The sequence below is a fragment of the Melanostigma gelatinosum genome (assembly GCF_949748355.1).
Source record: "Melanostigma gelatinosum genome assembly, chromosome: 15".
NCBI lineage: Eukaryota > Metazoa > Chordata > Actinopteri > Perciformes > Zoarcidae > Melanostigma > Melanostigma gelatinosum.
The window spans coordinates 9,747,406-9,767,799 of record NC_136648.1 but is presented as its reverse complement, the minus strand read 5'-3'; the positions used below and the strand labels follow the sequence as shown (position 1 = coordinate 9,767,799).

The window sequence follows — 20,394 nt, the reverse complement described above, 5'->3', positions numbered from 1 at the left end:
CTTGATTCCCATCTAACAACCCCAGTCTATCTATTAGAAATGGTGATAAAATCAAAATGACCACAATGTTAATCATGTTTTCATCAAGATTTAATAGTGTCAGCCAGCAAAAATTCAGGATAGATCTTACTCAAGTGACAGCTATATGCAAAACCTTACAGTACAGCATTCTCTTCACCCAGTCAGCCAACACATTAAGCACCACCATGCCCATACACAAAAATAATGCCTTTAATTAACTACATTGCTGCTGCTGATTACATACTGCAATATGCTTTCTGTAGCTGTACAATTTAGTAAAGATAGATCCCGATCATGTTTTGCGTGCACATTTTATGAGCAGCTTTTGCATTTACATGCAGTTACGCGTGATGTTAAACTGGGATAGAGTGTTAGAGCATGCATTTCATAACAGACTCTGCCTGCCACATACTTTCTACAAAAACAAAAAAAAACTATTATCATATTATATCGCTCCCTTCTGTGCTAAGTTACCAAGTGCTGAATCCTGACCAGTATCCTATCAGTACTGGTACATTCAAATACAAACCAGACATTTGCATCAGCATGCCAATTTGTACTACAGAACAGTGCAAAACACAAAATTCATTCCTGAGACTACTCAGTAATTAGTCCCTTCATAACCTTGTGATTTTCATCACTTTATGTGTCACATTTTACTTCTCTTCCCATTCATTGGACAATATCCTCTTACAACAGGAAAATGTGTGATATATCTACAGCAAGATGTATTGTGATTAACAATATCAGCAACACAAGACACATGGACATACAATATGTGCTCATTTGGTCAAGAAAAAAAAGAAGATATATGGCATTCATTCAGTGGAATTTTTAGCTGCACATAACTTAAATGCTTGGTTCTTAAAATAGCCCGACACATGAGCGCTAATATAAATTTAAGAGCTCTTTAAACAGATTTGTACAACATGACAAACTTCTTCGGACATGATAATTCCAGCTCTCACCAGTCGGACTGTCCTGTAGCGCTAAAGATGAGGTCCTTTGCTTGAATGCTTTTGAAATAAAAGTCAAGTGCAAAATGAAAAGGCTTTTTGTTTCTTAAATCTTTTCTTTCCTTTTCTTCTGCAGAGTGCTTGATTAAACAGAGCGCGTCTCCATCTCGATCTTCTCCTCAGACTGCGATGATGCGGGTTCCTGGTGGCTGATGTTTGGCCGAACCGTCACAAGTGGACCGCCGCTGTAGATGGAGTGGAGGAAGTTCCACGTCTCCTCAGAGATCTGCCCCGAGTCCGCTCCTGCAGAGTCAAACGCACACACTTAAATATCACCAATATCTGCATAGTTTAAGATAATACTGTAATCCTTGGAGGCTATGCAAGAGCGGTACAAACCCAAAAAGTTGTATTTATCCATCCTGTTTACATTTCTTTCTAGTTTATTTCAATAACAAATTAACAAGCATAAAAGTAGAGACACAATAATAACAATAATAATAGTTAGTACCTTGTTTAAGTGTTAAATGGCTGTTCTTGTTTACTGTAATCTTGGAATTATCAATGGGTCCCGGTGGATCTTAAAGAGGAAGAAAGACAATTAGATGTCATCATTAGAAACAGCAGTCATGTGCATGCCTATTCTTTCAGAGAGATTGTCTCAATCCTAATTGTTTCAAAGCGCAATGATGTTCAAATGTCAAATGTTTTTGTCACTATGAAAAGCAATCTCTGCTCCCCTCTTGCTACAGTGAGAAAATACATATTAGCAGAGCATAAGTCGGTGGCAAAAAATACATTTTCAGAGGTGCCAGATGTAAGCTGTTATAAATAGATGTGACAATACAAAGCAAGAGGAGCAAAAAAAAAAAAAAAAGAGATCGAGTGCAAGGAAATCAAATATATCTTGAAGCTTCATTTTTGCGGTAGCGGGAGTGAAACTTGACTCGCGGGACCAAAGCAAACTCTTTGAAGATAAATCAAGAGAAGAAATGAGACTTCAGTTTCTTTTGAACATGAGAAGCTTTTTGGAAACAAGAGAATTTGTATGTCCCATTTAAAAACAGCTTATTTCCCAGCTTCCTGTATCCATGTAAATCTACAGACCTGACATTTGTTTTAATGTGGAACATTGGTTGGTGGAAAGGCACGACTTCTGTCCAATTACCATTGTCTTTTCCTTTGACAAAGCCCTCCCACTCACGAAACCACTGCATGCTGATGCAGTATATGACCACTGGAGACTCCTCCTCCTGGAACGCCTTGTTCAGCTGAAGAGCAGAAGGGGGGGGGGGGAGAGAGAGAGAGATGGGGGAGGAGTGAGCAGTAGAGGGAGGAGAAAGGATGCAAAGGGAATGGGGGTGGAGAAACGGGAGGGGTGAGGGGGAGACAAAAAAAAATGAAGTGAGGATGAAAGGATTGAGAGGAGTGGAGATGGAAAAACGAATCAATTCTCTCTGGTAGTTATTTCAATTAGAGCAGAGTCTTAACACTACACTGCACCAATTCCATCTTTCTTGGAAATGACACAATCCCTGTTCCTCTTGTTATTTTACTGAACCTCTCTCTTACACACACACACACACACACACACACACACACACACACACATCTATCACTCCTTCTAAACAGCCATTGTGTGAGTGAGCAGACTGAGCAGGCAATAACAGCTGCATCTGTCCCAATGATGCATGTATTAATGATGAGGCTTTCATCGGGCTCACACCTCTCATCTCCTGCTGGGATGACGAGCACCAACATGTGCAGCCTATCAACTGGTTCAACAGACCGCAGAATAGGTCTATACGCTCTCAGGAGTACTGGGCCGCAGACAGTCTCACTCACACACAATGCAGACGAAAGCTCCATGTCTTGGTGTACATGTAGTTTGTTAAAAAATAAAAAAAAACGTACCCTGACAAACATGTCCAGCTCTGATTTGCGCCGTTTTTCCACTTTTTCTATTTCAATCTGGCATGTGTGGCACACATACAGGTGGTTGACAGCCGGTCCTCCGCCGTACCTGCAGGTAGAAGTCCACAGTGACTCACACGGAAGAAATGAACGCCACACAAAGGAAATTATACAGCAACATTACTCAATCACAGTTGGCCCCAATCTGCTGTACGGACCTGCTGTAAAGGTGATCCCACACGTTCTGCGGCAGCATTACTACCAAGTCGTCGATAAACGTTGCTTTGTTGGGGGGCACACCTGATGAAACACATTGAAACATCCATTAGACATTAACAGGGTAACATTTTAAAAGTCACGGTTATTATGTTGAATGAACAATAAAGAAGCCGGCAGAAAGATGCACATAAACATCAACCACCGCAGCCATTTTATGGCAGTTTGATCGAAAATGATCTAATAGGGAAACATGCTACCAGGGCCCCTAATAAAGGCTTTACATGCCTCAATATATATATATTGCTGTCGGGACTGCTGCAACACAATCATGGTTTCACTGCACTGATATCTCTAATAGTAGGGCTGAAGGATTTTCAAAAGATATCCAATTGTCATTATTTTTGACTGACAGTGTAATTGCAATTTGATTTGTGACATTAGAGAGAATGATCATTTTTCATCTCATCTTCTTTGGAAAAACAGAACATGATTAAAGTGTGATTTTTGCAGCGATCTGTATCAAACAAAGATGTTTTCTTCAGTCTGTAGAATATGATGTGTAGGCCAGGCAGCATGACAATATTTCATTTAAAATGGGATTTTAACTTTAACAAATATTGCAGTCGATAAAATTCGGATTAATTGTGCAGCTCTAACTAATTGTCAGTTATGAAGTGAAACACATTCTCTGCTGCCACTGTATTCTAACAGCTTTATCTTAAACCCTTTCATTTCCAGCACGCTCTCAATAGAGGGCAGAAAAGAAAGCGGCTTGATTGGCACAAAAGCCTTTTATAATTCTTCCCTCTTCTCCGCTAAGACGGGAGAGGAGGATCATCTGCTCAAAGAGATGTAAAACCCCCTTTTTGAAGTCTGCTGTGTTGTGAAGGGAATACTCTGCAGTCTTTGTCAAAGTCAAAAATCCACAGCAAAGGATAAAAGCTAAGGCGCCGTTATTTGAAGGGGAGAGCACAATCTCTCCCCCTAAACGCTTGTGCATAGAGCAGGAAGGGAGGAAAAAGGATTCCTGTGTCGGGGACACTTTCACCTCTGAGCAGTTTCTGCATGACGATGATTTAAGTCTCACGCACCTCCATGCAAACACAGGAAGTCGTCATTGGAAATGGGCCCCGGCTCAGCAAAGGTCTTGAACTTATTAAGCCACTGGCGGGAGATGTAGAACTGCAGAAGGCTGGGCTCCATCATGTTGAATAAACCCGACACCCTCCTGCGCTCCTTCAGCGCATCCTCGCTGCTCTTTCTGGGACACGAACAGACCCACAGATTAATCACTGCTGCAAATGAGTGATCACAAGTGAGATGAAAGTCATGAATATCAAAGCAGCACAGCGCATCTTAAAATGTTTCACAGATTAAAAAAGAAAAAAAAAAGGGTTCTTGCTCACAACTGTCGAGTTTTAACGACTGAAGCGTGTCGGCTTACTTATAGAAGAGCACGTAAGCCTCAGCGTTCTGGACACAGGATTCAGACACCTCGGTCACACTCTGGTCGTCAAATTCATACCACAGATTGTTCACGTCGTTCCTGCAGTACGCTATGTAGTGGCCACCTGGGATCAGACGGGGGGGGGGGGGGTGCGTTAGAGCAGCATTCATAAACCTAACAAGTACATGTGAAATTTGTCAACAGGCTAATGAATGCAGGACACTTGTATGTGCCAACTGAAGGCGGGGGCCCCAGTCTGAGCAGAAAGAGGAGCGCCTGTGCCCACACTCACTGCTGGCAGTGCCGTGGTGACAGATGACTGACAGCAGGTCATAGTTGGTGGTCTGGGCGGAGCCGTCTTTGGCCAGGAAAGGCTGCAGGTCCAGGCCCTCGAGCGGGAAGGAGACGTGGGTGCTTATCTTGGTGGAGAACATCAGCTCGTGCCTGAAGCGCTTCAAATGGACACACAGGATCTGGAGCGGGGGAAACGCACAAAGAAGTTTTCATTTAGAAATCATGTGTGCGAAGACATGAAGAAAAATAAAAAAAAGACATGAAGAGTCGTCCGTTTACCTCTGGCAAACTTTGCATTTTACAAAATTTCACTCCGTTTCGTAATCTAAGAAGAAAAAAAAAAATGGACATTCATTACAGTTCCAGACAATTTGTTTTCTATTTTGAAATAAATGAACAGTCCAATTCAGTCTTCAACAAAGTCAGAATCAGGCACTCACTTCTTGCATTTTTCACAGCTGTACATGTTGTCTCCTGGAAAACAACGAGCACACAGTTACTGAGACATCAATGGTAACGTTTGTGCTGCTAGAACACATTGACGCCCACTCGCTCACCCTTCAGTTCATCTCTGGCAAAGAAAGCTGCGAGACAATCTTGTAGCGTAACCACTGGACCCCAGAACCAACTACAAATAGAACAGAGGGGTGGATTTTACACACAAAGAGTGAAGTCGACAGCCAGTCGAGCGAGACTGTGAAGAATGCAAACGACTAGTGTACATATGGGAGCGCCTTGAAGGCAGAGCGGTTACAGCGTAACACATCCTGTGTCTGATTCCATCCTCGGGACCTTTGTTGTATAAAAAATAAGAGGCAAAAATGCCGAAAAGCAACAAGTACAATGAAAATACTATTGACGCACCTCTTGAGGTATTCCATGACAAATGCAACCCAGCCCTGCGGTGCATAAGCTTCACCACAAGAGCCGGCTTTAACCAGGGAGGTCTGGTGGGTGGCGGAGTGGAGCTTGGCCAGGTCTTCCTTGCCCGGGATGGGCAACGAGATATCCTGGAAGTTCTCCAGGGTCACAGACACCTGACAGCAACAGACAGTAAAGCTCCTACTCTGGTTGAAATGAAATGACACAATGACACGTTCTCTAGTGGTCTCCTGCTCCTGTCCAATTGAATGGCCACACTCACCCGATCACAGGTGAGGCACTGAACTGAGCTGACAATGGTCCCGTCAAACACATCTGAGATGACGCTGCGGTATTTCTTCTGACGCTTGCTCTTTGGTGGGGAGAATGTGGTCACTGCTGGATGAAGGCAGAGAGAGAAAGAGAAAGATAAGACACGTGATACAAGTACCCTGTTAAAACCCGGACTTTTTAAGATCTGGATCTGGCTGCCTCCGATTACGCAGAAGTACCTTTCTTGTGTGCGGGGTTTAGGCTGGGCCAGCCTGAAGCAGCTTTGGGCGGACTGCTGGACATTTTGGGAACGTGTCCCTCCATCGGGGCTGGACTCTGTGGTCTTGTGGAGTTGGACATTTGGATGTCTGGGAAGGAATCTGACAGAGAGCAGGCCAAATATTAGAAAATGTCATCAGAAAATAAAGTAGATTGTGGATCAAATAAAAACATGACGCCACAATCACCTGATGTTCTTCCTTGGACCTTGATGGCTCCCTGGCTGCTGATGATGGCCGTGGTTTCAGTGGTGGTGTCGACATTTTTGTCCATGTCCACTCCGGTGCTTCCACCCATAACCCCGGTGACTCCAGAGCGGTACAGGTCATTAATCATGTTCTTCTCCTTCTGCCACTCCCTGTTGGACTGGATCTCATCTTGCCCAGGAATCAGCATCTCGGCCTCGTTGGTGTCTTCCTTCATGACGTTGGCGCCCTGCGCCTCGTTATCGGCCCGCTCGCTGCTGCCGCAGGACTCGCACGACTGGAAGTCGTTGTCCGACTGACTGCGGTTGTCCTCCTCGGGCGCGTGGTCCACCGTGACGCCGTTGGACTGGTCGTAGGGCTCCGGCAGCGTCTCCTTCAGCTCCTCATGAAGTTGATCCATCAGGCAGCGCAGAAACTCCTGAGAGTCCTGGAGGCCGAGTGGGAATAATAACAAGAAATGTTAGCTGAGCTAGCAAATGAGTTCTAGCTGAGAGCAGTTCTTTCATGGTTTTTTCCAGTTATTTTGGCCACAGTAGTCTGTGACCAAAATAAGTTATCAATTTCCTCTCCCTGAAAGGAACATTGATGTATAATGCAGCACTTATTCTTCCAGCAAAGCTTTCCGAATCCTTTTTTTTTTTTTTTACAAATTACAAACAACCACTAACCGCCTTGTTTATCCCAATTCTGCAGTCACAAAATCCGAAACCAAAACGCTCGCGAATGTGTAGTCAGACTTAATGAACCTCAGACATCTAATCTCCCTCTCAGGCCAAATGAACACTCCTCTCCCAGAAACTGGAACGTTAACTTCACTCAGAACAATGCTGATTCCACGGCTGTGCGGCCCAGCATGGCGTGACAAATGAATACTCCTCAGCCAACTCCTCTGAATAAACACTGGCAAGCCAAAGAGGAAACAGGCCCTTTCATCATTTCTCGAGCTTACGAATCCCACATTTACAGACACTGGACAACATCAAAAAGTCTTTGGAAATCCTGTATATTTATAACGTTAATATTTTCTTTTTAAGCACCTTCAGTTTGTTAGTTAGGTTTAATGTGTGCATTTGCATGTGAATGAATGTCAAAATGTCTGAGAACGTAATTGCGATGCAAAAGGATTCCGCTTATCTGGCTGAGTGATTGGAGCTGCTCATGTAATTTCTGTAAAGGAACAAGCGAGGAGGGATATGGAGTGGAAGAGAAAAGGGAGAGGCTGTACGCGATCTGGGACAACTTCATAGTCTGGGCGTCCATAATAACCCCAGCTCAGCACAAATTCATTCTCCGAGGATTTAATTCAGTTCAAAACCATAATCCATGTTTTACATTCATATTGACTGCATAATATTCTCATTATTTGCAAAGCACAAACGGTGAAAGCAAAAGAAACCCTGGTCGCAAACTCACTGTTGAATTTGTCTCCAACTGTGAAGAAGAGTGCCTTCAATGTTTTATTCATGATGAATCTGTGCACATGCACTCAAATTGCACATTTATTTGCACCATCGGCAATGACCCACCTGCTGAGAATAGCCTCTAAACATGGGGTTCACGGCTTTGATCCCCTGGAACAAGTTGGTCGGGACCACGTAGGAGGGTCTGCAATGTGAGAAAACACAGCACGCGTTATCAGTATTGTAATTGGCAATATCACATTGGAGAGCTGCAGGGAGGATGTATTTTTGGAGGCCAACCTGGAAGTTAGCATTGCTCTGGTCTCCTCAACAAAAAGCCAAAGGGATTTTTGTTTTTAAGGATACTTAGCTCAGCAAGGTAATCTTCACTAATGAACACATCTTTTAGGATTTTTGAAGCATGAATGCACTCAGAAGAAGTAAAAAAAAAAGCCTACATTAGGCTATAAACTAACTACATCCTGGTCACATGACTTCACCACCACGAAGAGTTTTTTCAGATGTAATATTTTGGTACTTTGAGCACCACAAGCTGAGTGCCATATAGTTTGATTCTATTTGACAGAAGGCAGACACTCGGTACTTTCTGATTTTGGGGTGCACTGACACTTTCAGACGTATTTTATGTCGTCGAACAAAACGTTAAAATCTCTTAAGCTTGTGTTAACCACAGACCTTATTTCAGACATCTCTCCAAAAAAAACAAAAAACATTTTGGATCCGGAAGTAAAAAAATGTGAACTTATTTCTGGGTTTTAGGACTCGTTCCTGCAGCACTCTATAAAGTGCCGCGTTGTATAGACTCTAAAAATGAAGACTAGCTGCTACAGAAATGTGATTCAAATTTGACTCTGGATGTCGAGGTGCACGTTAAAGCTCTGGAGTCATGTTCGAAACGTTGCCTACCTGTTCTTGTGCCAAAGGTCTGACACTAGCTTCTGGTAGCTTTTGCAGAGTGCGGGTTTCTTGTCAGTCCTCACCATGCCGCCACATTCAAGGAAGAATTGTGTCAAGGGCGGGCTGCAGTGGAAAGAGGGATGAATATATTACGTGGGCACCAAACAAGCTTTTACTGTATTCTGTCAGCAGAATGATTCGATTACCAAGACGCCTGCAATGCTGTGGTTTGTTCTCACAATAATAATCCTCAATAATTCTAAGAGAAGCAGATATAATTCAAAGTACAATGACAGTGTAACGTTATTAGAATCGTTGTGTTTGCCTGTACCTTATGATCTGCGGTTCAGTATGCTCTTGCTATTACATTCACTTCGGTCACTCACAGCAGAAAATGTCTAATATGAAGGGAACTGCATTTCAACATAATACTGTCTTCTGCCTCTATTGTTGCAAGAAAGTTCAACACGCAGCTGAAAGTTGAAGGACATCGGAATTAGCTGAAAAGAAACACAGCTGAGGGGATTTGATCTGATGGATACAGAGTGGACAGGAGTCTACGAGGAAGAGACTAACCACAGAATGAATAAGGCATGGAGCGCTCCCTTCCCTTGCCAGCAGAAAAGTCCTTGGATCTGAATAATGACCCGACGGTAAGTGGAAGAAGCAGCGCTCACACAAACAGACATCAAAGGAAAGTTTCCAGAAAAGGTCCCTCCTTTCCGCAGCTGCGTGACTCAGTTCCTCCTATTTTTGGAACGTGATTTAGATTGCAAATTTTGACCCACATCTTTTATCCAGACTAGGCATCATCACTTTCATTTTGAAAAACATACTGGGGGGGGCTAGATAGTATCAGAGAGGAGGAAAAGAGTTTGCTGTGATTTGCTGTGCCATGAAAAATTAAATAAAAAGTAAAAAAAAGGTACAGAGTAAGTAACAACACTGCCTCAGACTCTGTAGTGGTGAGTACCACACAAACAATCCAATCATAAATAATGAATCAGAAGGATTGGTAATTTAATAAACAATAAAAAAAAAATGCAGCAGACTCCAAATGAAACCGTAAGTACAGTTTCACGGGTCTCGCAAAAAGACATGGTGGTAAAAGAAAAAAAAGAAAGAGGAGGAGGAGGAGGAGAAGGAACCGAAGATATCAGGAAATAGTTCAGGATCTTTGGTAACAGAAGACCCTCCAGGGAACTACGTAAAGGCCATTACTGCCGTCTCAAATGGTGCACTGCAGCAAGTTTCACTCTCCAAAATGAGTGTCGCTATGTTGTTGTTTTTCCCAGTCAACAAGAACCAGACAAGCAGTGAATGAAACAGCAGACGGCTACGTCAAGGTGCGAGTAGCGAGTGGAAGGTAACATGATGTCACACCACAAAGAGCACGCAACGTCAGCGAGCAGGTCAGCAGAGGTCTCACCAGTTGGACAGCGCCTGGAGGGCGGCGTTCATGTAGCAGGTGTTGCCTATGTTCTTCAGCCCCGTCAGGCCTGAGGGAGACACAACACACGGCGGAAATTAAAACAAGCCACTCATTAAATGCTTGGACATTGTTATGGCAATTGTAGAGGCTTTCTGGCTGCCATAAGCGGAAACGCCTTCACATCTAGGATGAGTGTTTTACAGCAGGAGCAGAAAAGATGTCTGCCGGGTGTATTTTAATTACTTTTTCTATGTTTTCAAAGCAGATTTCTGACTTTTATTCGCAATAGACATTCAAATTTGAAGTTATGACTCCGAGCAATTAGGTTCAAGTATCTTAAATGCAAACAGTTTGTAAACCTCAGATCCTATGTGAGCAGCCAGCCATAGTCTTTAGTCTGACAAAGCATTTTTTCTTCCCCTCTTGATCTGTATTATAAATAACCTCAGGGGGCCAACATAACATGTGCCATTTGGTGGCGCTTGTGTGTGTGTGTGTGTGTGTGTGTGTCGCACAGCGCTGAGTGAAAACACTATTTGCATTGGTGGCTCCAGTGGGACCGAAGCACTCAGCAATGAAGCGTTGGGCTGCATTGACTCCCATTCATTTGAATGTGGGTAGTGTGTGTTTTTGGGCGGTGGGAACTTCGAGGCATACAGTTGAAAAGTTGAAACAACCTTGGAGAAACGCAGCGCGGCGTCACGCTGCGGTGACCTATTGACGGCAATAAATGGGGCCATTCAAATTAAATTAGCCATACAAGTGACACGCGGCCGCACAACCCAGCGCTGATCGGCGTAACGTCTGATTTAATGTGTGAATGCAGCTTCAGTGCGAGGCTCAACCCACTGTGTGTGTGTGTGTGTGTGTGTGTGTGTGTGTGTGTGTGTGTGTGTGTGTCTGTCTTTCTGTTGCCGGTAGGTTTTGAGTGATTTGGTTGTTGGCTGTAGTCTGTGTGCTGCGTTCGAGTGCGACTTGGAACAGAAGACTTGAGGCATAGCGAGGTGTTCGTCAGCCATAGTGCTTCAGAGTTAACTGCTCTTATTAATTCAAATCACATTCTGTGCTTTGAATTCAACCAACTGATGACGACTGAGCTCTTGTATATTGCGGCTTAATTTCAAATCATCCATGCAGTTTTCTCATACTTGCACTGAGAGCTGATCAAATTTAATTAAATTTGGAGTCCCCTCACTGACTTCAAAAGTAAATGATTTTAATTAATAAAAATGATAATCCTGGCGAGGAACTGAAGATTTTCTTTTACTTGACTTTCATTTGCAACATTAAGACGCATTTCCCAATGTACTTGTTGACCTCACAGCTGATACTGAACTGTAATAAACAGTGTCTTTACTGACTGCATAACAGTACAGATGCAATATGAGTGGATTGTGTTTTTGGGTTATTGCACTAGTTGTAGGTTTCTGTCTTTCAGTTTGTGTCGACATGCACACTTCTTCTGTGTAAGCTGACCTCTGGCTCGCAGTTCATCCTCCTCCTCTGTCTCCATATCCAGGTCTTCACAGCCTCCATTAGAGGGCACTCTCAGAGAGGTTGGGCTCCCAGGGGCCCTGCTGTTCTCCTGGAGAAACAACACAGCACATACAGTTGTGTAATGAAGCAAAAATGCAGTAAACATTCAACGTAAACACGTTTATTCAGAAAACATACGGGAGGATTGAAAAAGAAAACATTAATGTTGACTTTAATCTATGCTCTAGAATTTGCTTGCTGCTGCTCAATATTACACCTGCTTTATAACTCAGCGATCATATAAATCACGTAAGCTTTAACGAGACAATAAAACAATCGGAGGGAAAGCTGGCTCCTACCTGTCCAGCATTCTGTGGAGATGGGAGGGGCTTGCTGTTGGCGTGGGGAGAGTGAGGACCAAGCTTACGCTCCAGGAAAACCTCCTTGCCGCAGGCGTAGCACCACACTCGGAGCGTGGTCAGGTTCACCGTCAGGTTGTGCCTCGTCTCCTGCACACAACGTTGATGAAGACAATTGTGAAGTCACACTTCGGACCGCGTAAACAAAGAGAAACAAGGAGACTTAACATCTGTTTGAGAACAGCCGATTAAGCACACGTGCACTCCCTTATCGACGAGGTGCTTCTTCATCTTCGACACAATCAACATCTCACTGGACAATCAACTGGTTGCTTTTGCTCTTACAGAACAAGTGCAGGTGTGCCCACTGGTCGTCACAGATCCGCCCTCTTTCTGTCCGAACATATGTTACTATGGCCGAGTGTGTAACACTGAATAATTGAAAATGTGTGTTATGCAATGTCAGCGTTATTGATAATATGGATTTAGTCATTTAAAAGAAAATAAACAGAAAAATAAATGTCAACAAATCTTTTCTACAGACACAGGAAGGACAGCAACTCTGCTACACTTATCAACTCCACATGCAACCAAATCAACTACAGTGCCAAAAAAAAGAGAAATCTGACTACAAGTAGTACAATCCTACTCTGATTTGTATTTTAATTCAACTATTATCAATAGACGATGTATTAAGGCTGCAGTTAAAAAGTACTAGGATGTATTTGACTGTCAATTCATTGTTTGGTTACATTTTAAACTTTCTTGTTTTGTTTGGCCAAAAGTCCAAAACCCAACGCTATTCAGTTTATGAACACATAAGCTGAGACTATGTTAGTTTTGGCCTTTGTGCTTAAAAAATGACTTGACACTCAAAAAGAAGCTGGCATTCAAAACTAGGGCTCCCTTACTTCCTCCTGCTGTGATATTTCCTGCAGGTAAACAAAACCAACCTCCTTACCCTCCTTCAGCTGACTGAAAAAACCTGAATCTAAAATACACGAACTTTATATTCTCAGGATGTCGGACACACCAGCTCTGAGCTGAACATCTCGGGTTACAGATATAGGTGGACGCAGGGCGAGGGGGGGGGGTTTGCAGCAGGCCAGACGTTTTTGCTGCTGTGGAAACATGGCAGAGTTCTGCTGACCCACTGCTGCTCTGACAAACACCGGCAGCCCGGCAGGTCGACAGGAGACTGAACGTGAGCAGCAGGCAGCAGCCGGCAGACTCTGCATTATTCATCAGGGCTGCATTAGCCTTGGCACAGCGGGGCCACAGCAGACTGAGCACGGCCATGAAACTCCCCAGCTTAAATCTTTTATGAAGGAAAGAACACTATCGGGCGTTAACAAGCTGGATTGATAAGGCTGAGAGGATGTTTTTCGCTCACATAATGTTTTGTATGAGAACAAAGTGTTTGTGGCTTTTAATACTGATCATTTGTCGCGTTTACTCCTTGTCTTCTTAAATGTTCAACATCGATTGAAACAATTGTATTCAAGTGAAACAAAGCCTTAGCGCTCCTTATGGTACACAGGGAAATTGAAATGATGTCTTGTGTCAGCAGCTCATATAAATACTGGTCCGAAATTGACACCGGAAGAACTTGATGACGTTTGCAGCACCAGCTTAGATTCAACATCTGCAGGCCGGGTCTGGTTTTGCCCAAAAAATTATGTCATGTCTCGTCTCCAGCCCTCAGCAATTAAGACGTTACTGACCGTAATCAACAAGGAAGAAGAAACACAGAAACACCGACAGCAACTATTCCTCTCACGGTCGTTCTCTCTGTGAATTTGAAAGTATTTGGACAAATGCATGAAAACTGCTCGAGGACAGATCGACACATCGGGTGTTTTCAGCGGAGGACTTGTAGCAACAAAGCAAACGTAAAGATGAGGTCACCTTTCAATGCTTTATCCGCAATAAGAAGAAAATCCCAAAGTTTACCGTTGGCTGAATTTGTTCATAATGATGTTAGAAATACGATCGCTAGGTAAATACTAATTATGTGGTTTTTTTTACCGAAGGTACACACAGAAGTGGAATTTCAACTCCTGAAATTTGCTGAGCAGGCTTTAACTTTTAACTAGACTTTTTGAAACAAGTCACATATTCACTCGCAGTAGAGTGCGACTGGCAGAGGCCTCTGATCGGATCCAACAGGAGTCTTTCTCATTACTTAGTCAAGAGATTTCATTGTTGCCCTCCCCATCAGGGCCTCCAAAGCACTAATCAAGCATGGCCTTCATTCTTACAAGAAATAAAGATGGCTTCTGTGAAGAAAAAAACAACACAAAAGGCGGTTGGCGCGCTGCACAGAGATCTCCCGGATAAGCTGACGGATATGAAATTCACTCGTGATCTCATTTAAAACCAGTCCGTTAATATTAAATCTCTTTACTAGAACACTGTGTATTCATCCGCGTTTGAGCGCAGTATTCCTGAAGAGGTTTGAGCTTGAACAGGCCCCTTTTCTGGACAATGGTTTGAGCAGCTATGCAGATACTAATTTCGCGTTTTTGCTCTCACATCCCTCCGTCTCGGCTTCTGAACCCACTTGGCCCCGGCGTGCTGGAGGAAGAACCTTCGTCAACAGCAGAGGCTGAGCAACGCTTCAGCCTAGCTGGGAGGGGCCGACACTGTAACCACAGCACTGACAGTGAATCTCCTTCACTTCCCAGAGGAGCGGTCATTACCGTAATAATGGATGATCCACTGCTGAAATTGCACTGAAAGTGGAGGTGTAGGCAGACTTGATGGTTTTTAACAATGCGTGCTCTTAGATCAAGAGACAAATGTTAAAAATAAAGTAGTGCCGGAGGCAGTTTTATTTCTAAGTCATGGCTCCTGGGACTCTGAAGTGGTATTGCTGTCCTGTCCTGCCATCTGTGCGTCCTCTGCCTCTTTCAGTGACATCTTTTTTTTTTTTTTTAATTCAGCATCACAGTAAAGACCTAAAGACGTCTTCCCCTTTCAGTCACATCCCTTCCTCGCTCTTTCTACGGATTCTTTAAGATACACCGAAAGGCATCAGTGAGCGGAGATCTCTCACCTGCGAGTGCACGGTGCTGTGGTCCGTGTGAGACTCCCCACAGCCTACATATGCACAGCCATTCTGGAGAGGGAAAACAAACAGAGGGTGTGGAAATCAGACACAGAGCTCACATGGTTCGGGTGAGAAATTAAGAGTTTTTTGTTTTGTTTTTTTGCAGGTTGTCTCACCTCCAAACACGCCCACAGATTTGGTCCTCCAACTTTACAGTCTTGGCACTGGCCCTAGAATAAAATCAAGACAGTTAGGTTAGAGTCACAGGTTTTAATATGAAACTCAGCTAAGTTCAAAAACAGATTTGGTAAAGTGATATAGCGTTATTCAGGGTTCCTGCAGGTCATCTGATGATCAAGTTGAACAAAGCTTTAGAGTCCTTTTTAATACCACAGGGAATGTCTGTTTCATGGTCATACTGACAGAAACAGTGAATCAAATGAATGTGACCTGGACCCAGACAAATGGCCTAAAATGGAAGCATAGATTAACCAATGAGAAATGATACAGGTCTGATGGTGCTGACTGAAACTCCACTTAACAGGAATGAACATTTATTTCATGACTTTTTTCTGAATTAAATGCTGTTAAAGACTTTTTGAGATCTGCCATTAAAAAAAAATAAAAAGAGTGGTTGGAAAGCTATGAATCGGCCAGTGGACAGGACCATGATGACTCACGTGGGATTTCTGAATGAGTTCCTCCTTGGTGATCTCCCCCACGCAGTCCAGGTGGGGGCAGTCACAGCCGGAAGCCGGAAGCATCACTTACCCACAGGTCTGAGAAAGAGAGAGAGCGAGAGTTGGACGAAACATTCAGTACACAACTTGCATTTTAAGGCGGCGATTTATAAAACCTTGTTTTAACCCCATATCTGATCCTTGATAGAGTAATGGAAGATATATCCAAAAAGCAGCACAAAGGAAAAGCAAAGAAAAAAAAAAAAAAAAAAGTCAGGCCACTCTAACCCGAGTCACTGCCACACGACATAAGTTTTTTGTCATGCCTGCATGACCCGACAAATTCCACTTATTCTCAGCCGCTGACACACCGAGCTGCTCACGCCACAGCTGTCAACAACTCCCGTGGACGAGCAGTGTGTGATGATACACATGTTGTTTACAACAAGCATAGTCTTACATTCATGGAATCACTATTATACAGGCTAACTTAAGTTGGTGGTGCACCAGCACATTGCCGTCGCCATGAATGATGTCACCGCAGACACACGGACAATTAGATGTATGAACAAGTTCGAGCAAATATTCTGCAAACACAGCACAAATTATTCAATTCCGCTAATCACCGAAGCTCAACCAGTGAACCTAAAAACATGTCGACTGCAGTCATTTTATTCCACTGCCCATGACAGCAGGATATAAAAGGATGACCTACTCTGAGACAAGCTCTGCAAATATGAGCGCGGGTCGTGTGCTCTAATCACCACCACTGACAGCAGCATTCAGATGGATGATACCTCTGAAGGAATACACACACAGCCTGTAGCTGCAGAGGAAACACACCAGAGGAAGTAGCCCATAAGTGTTTACAGAAGCAACAGTATCCTGATTATGTTTGACTTTCAGAAACCCAAATAAGCCACAGTTTTGAGAAGTACGCAAGAGGGCTACCCCGAAAGAAACAGCGACACTGCACGTTAACACATTATCCAAGTTTGTGATCACTGCCTGGCTGGCAGCCCCTTTTAAAGCAAAAAAGATTCAATGAATTGTCCCACAAAAGCTTGTCTCCAGGGCAGTAACCTACACAAGTACAATACCACCTACACCTACTATTTACACCTTTAAAAATGCAGTTGTGTCTGCCAACTTTGAACCAAGGTCTCTGTACTGCTGGACAAGAGTTTCATCCCTTCTCTACAGGGATGCTCCATTTGTTGTGCTACTTAACCTGGCTGTAGCTTCAGATTGTTCAGAAGAAGCTCATTCTGATAATATATTAGGAGTTACTACGCTGAGCAGCTTTGTAGCATACTGACAAAATGTGCATCACCCTAACAATCTTTTTCAAATTTGAGAGAAACCCTTCCAAACCTTGCATCAGATTACCTCAGGTGCTGGAAAACTTCAAAAGTAATTTTTTCCAATCATAAATTACGCCATAGCTTGATGATGGACTCCTGCTGTACTTCGGGAAGGTCTGCAGCTAACCCGACAAGACATACAACCCCTGTACAGTAGGATGACAGGAAACCACAGGAGGCTTCGATTATCCAGCTTCTTGAGAAGGCCGCATTCCCATCTCCACTTCAAATGGAAACAAGACCCATGCACTGTTTCATAGAGCCCTCAGGAGGCTTTAGGGGAGCAGGGGATTTGCATGAAGAGTGACAAAGCACATGCGTTACTGAGAGTCTGTCGATCAAAAGATGCGTATTTGAAGAACTGTTGCAAGTGTCTCAGTGTGAGCAGAAATTATCCATCTTAAGCGGCAAATTATACAAGCAGGGTTTGATTAACGTTTGGTTTTTAAGACACATCCTCTGAGGGGGAAAAAGGCAGTGAATAAAATGTAAGGAAAGAAAACAGGAAATAAGTGAGACTATGATATATTGATAAAGCTATCAACCAGCTGTCACAGCAGCTGTGTACTCTTTCACTCTTTATCTATACCGTCTTAAATATGTCGTAAAAAAATATTGATCACAATGAGCAACTTTCATTATTATCATTGGTGTTGACGTGCGCTGCATGTGATTCAGCACATTCAAACCACATCAACAGGGTAAAAACCACATGTCACGAGTGTCACAGATTACATCAATCTTTTTCAGAGCTTAGCTGCACAGCTTTGGCTTGCCGACAAATGTAAACAGCAGCCGATGAGACCAAATGTAAATTGTTGCTTGTTGTTGACACAAGACGTATTACTCTGCCATGCAAAGAAATGTATGCAAGCTGATCCTTTGTTAAATTCGTATTCAGTCAACACGCAGTTTGCCTCACCTAATCAAAGCTCGTCAATTATGCAAACTGGTTGAAATAATGTAGAGCTTTTCTTGATTTTGAATTCATAAAACTAAATCCAAACAAAGTGATAGACACAAAGTCATCTACAGTTATATTTATGCTAGGTGGCTCCCATAATTGCGCTTGAACTTCAGATATATTTATTAATTCTGTGAAATGTGCCTCAAACAGTAATAAGTCACTGTTTCAGCGAATACACACCGTATAAATTGTAATTAGCCGATGGTTTCACACTCAAGCTTTCGGCTATTACACATGGAATAGAGAATAGCATTGCCCCGGCACCACTACAAACCATGCTCGCCCTTTCATTTGCTTCATATAAAACCCAATTACACTCCTTGAACTTTGACTCTGCATACTGGGGTGGTACATTTAGGGTGGGGCGTCACCCTAAACCAGACAGGGCACATGATTCCGATGTTACCAGATTCCGTGTCATCCTAGAGTCAACTGAGACGTTAAATAATAGTGCATAACACCGCAAGGCACGGAATTCGTAAAGCTAACTAGCGTTACCTCATTAGCATAAGTTACCAGGTAACGTTAGAGCATACACAAAAAGGTGTTATTAGCCATCGTGTTGAAATCTTAACTGTTAGCGTTACCTGGCAGTAGTTTAATTAACCAGCTGACAACTTATTTCGGCCATGTTTAAAACTAATAGCAGGTCTATGCTGTGGTGAATTAGGATATGTGGCTTTGGCCTTGTCCACTTCTCACATCGAGCTGTCAAACCAGGCGAGGCGTTGACAGCGTCACAAGCTGACTAGCAATCTTTAGCGGTTAGCATTAGCCTGTTGGTCAATATCAAGGCAATATTTTACTTTTACAGGCTAACCACAACACGCGCTATAGTGTCAGAAGCACGCGGTGGATATATTTAGACACATATGATAACACGATGAGATGGTTTGCTATTGATAACCATCTCGCTAGTGACATGCTAATGCTAACGTTAGCCTCCTGTATTACATGATCCCACAGTGACTACACCGGGAGTGAGTAGACAAGCTAACTAGCATCCAGAGATGATATCAGCCTCGACTCTTACCTGCAGGTTAAACACGAAGACACGACGTTTATCGTGTTAGACCCGGTTGTTCTTGATGTCTAACAACACGGATTCAGTGTGACTTTAAAGACTTCAGAGGGCAATCCTTCACGTTAACGATAACCGCTCCTGTCGCTCAGCGTGGTTGCTAACGTTACAGCTGACCCCGCCCCTTTTCCGGTTAAAAAAAAGCATAAACCTTCCCCATCCTACTGTAAACATTATATTAGATTTTTACATTTATGTCTTTTAACAGCATTATATTTGTTTAGTATCACAATAAGCCCAAGATAGGAAACAATTAATTAAAATAATTGTCATCGAAAGCGATGACATGCTAGACAATGATGTGTATACAAGAGAAACATGACTCATTTAATGCCTAATAGCTCCTGTAAAATGATTACTTCCTAAATTAAGGATTGGTGGGCTGAAAGAAATAAAAGTGGTAACAAACAAAATAATAAAGGCAACACACAGGAAACCCATCCCAAGCGCCACCTAGCGAGTTAGGTGCATTAGGTGCCCTCCACAAAATACATTTTTTAAAAGATTTGTTTTGTTGAAAAATAAATGATGCTCATTTTACAGTGCACTTGCATGTTCGGGACGGAAACATTTCCATTTGTATGTGAAAATAAAATTAAAAAAATGAAAAGCACACAAGCGTACAGATTCAAGTAAATGTACTATTAGAAACCTAAAGGACTGTCTTACAGTAATACACATTTAAATTAATTGTTTGCTTATTTGTAAGCTGACTGGAGGAAAACACAGGTAAATATGACATACGGTGGATGATATGGAAATAATTACTTTTGTAATAAATAAATGAGTCCCAAAAAAGGAAACAAATTGATGTCAAGAATGATTTTAAAAAAGTTGAGTGAGATCATGGTAAGTCATAATTATAAGGTAGTAAGTTATAATTTTGACTTTCTAAGTGAAAATCATGACATAATAAGTCCAAATGTTTGTCTTGCCACTAAGACAAATAAAGACATTCTTCATTTGAATGAGGTAATAAGTCAAAATGTTGGCTTTTTATTTAATAGTTTAAATTATAAGTCAAATATTTTACTTTTTTTCACAAAATGATTGGACAGAAAGTCAAAGATATTTGGTATTGAGTTGAATTGTTGACTTTTAAAAAAATAATTAGGAAAGAGTAAGTAAATAGTTTGCCTTATGATATTTTTGACCTTAATTACTGCTTGATAATCTTCACTTTAAAAGCAATCAT

The 20,394-nt window shown here is 42.6% G+C and overlaps 1 protein-coding gene across 1 annotated transcript; it reads right to left on the bottom strand.

Moving 5' to 3' along the window:
* Window positions 1-84: 84 nt before the first annotated feature.
* usp33 (ubiquitin specific peptidase 33) lies at window positions 85-19,261 on the bottom strand. The gene is made up of 24 exons (XM_079284722.1): window positions 19,152-19,261; window positions 15,788-15,886; window positions 15,284-15,337; window positions 15,114-15,176; window positions 12,056-12,205; window positions 11,697-11,805; window positions 10,218-10,287; window positions 8,798-8,911; window positions 7,997-8,075; window positions 6,453-6,897; window positions 6,225-6,365; window positions 5,996-6,111; window positions 5,716-5,888; window positions 5,409-5,479; window positions 5,292-5,325; window positions 5,131-5,176; window positions 4,850-5,030; window positions 4,555-4,681; window positions 4,202-4,371; window positions 3,110-3,191; window positions 2,892-3,000; window positions 2,146-2,248; window positions 1,489-1,557; window positions 85-1,280 (listed from the first exon to the last, which is right to left on the bottom strand). Exons 2-24 carry the CDS (start codon window positions 15,869-15,871, stop codon window positions 1,123-1,125), a joined length of 2,748 nt encoding a protein of 915 aa, XP_079140848.1. The 5' UTR covers window positions 15,872-15,886; window positions 19,152-19,261; the 3' UTR covers window positions 85-1,122.
* Window positions 19,262-20,394: the final 1,133 nt, after the last annotated feature.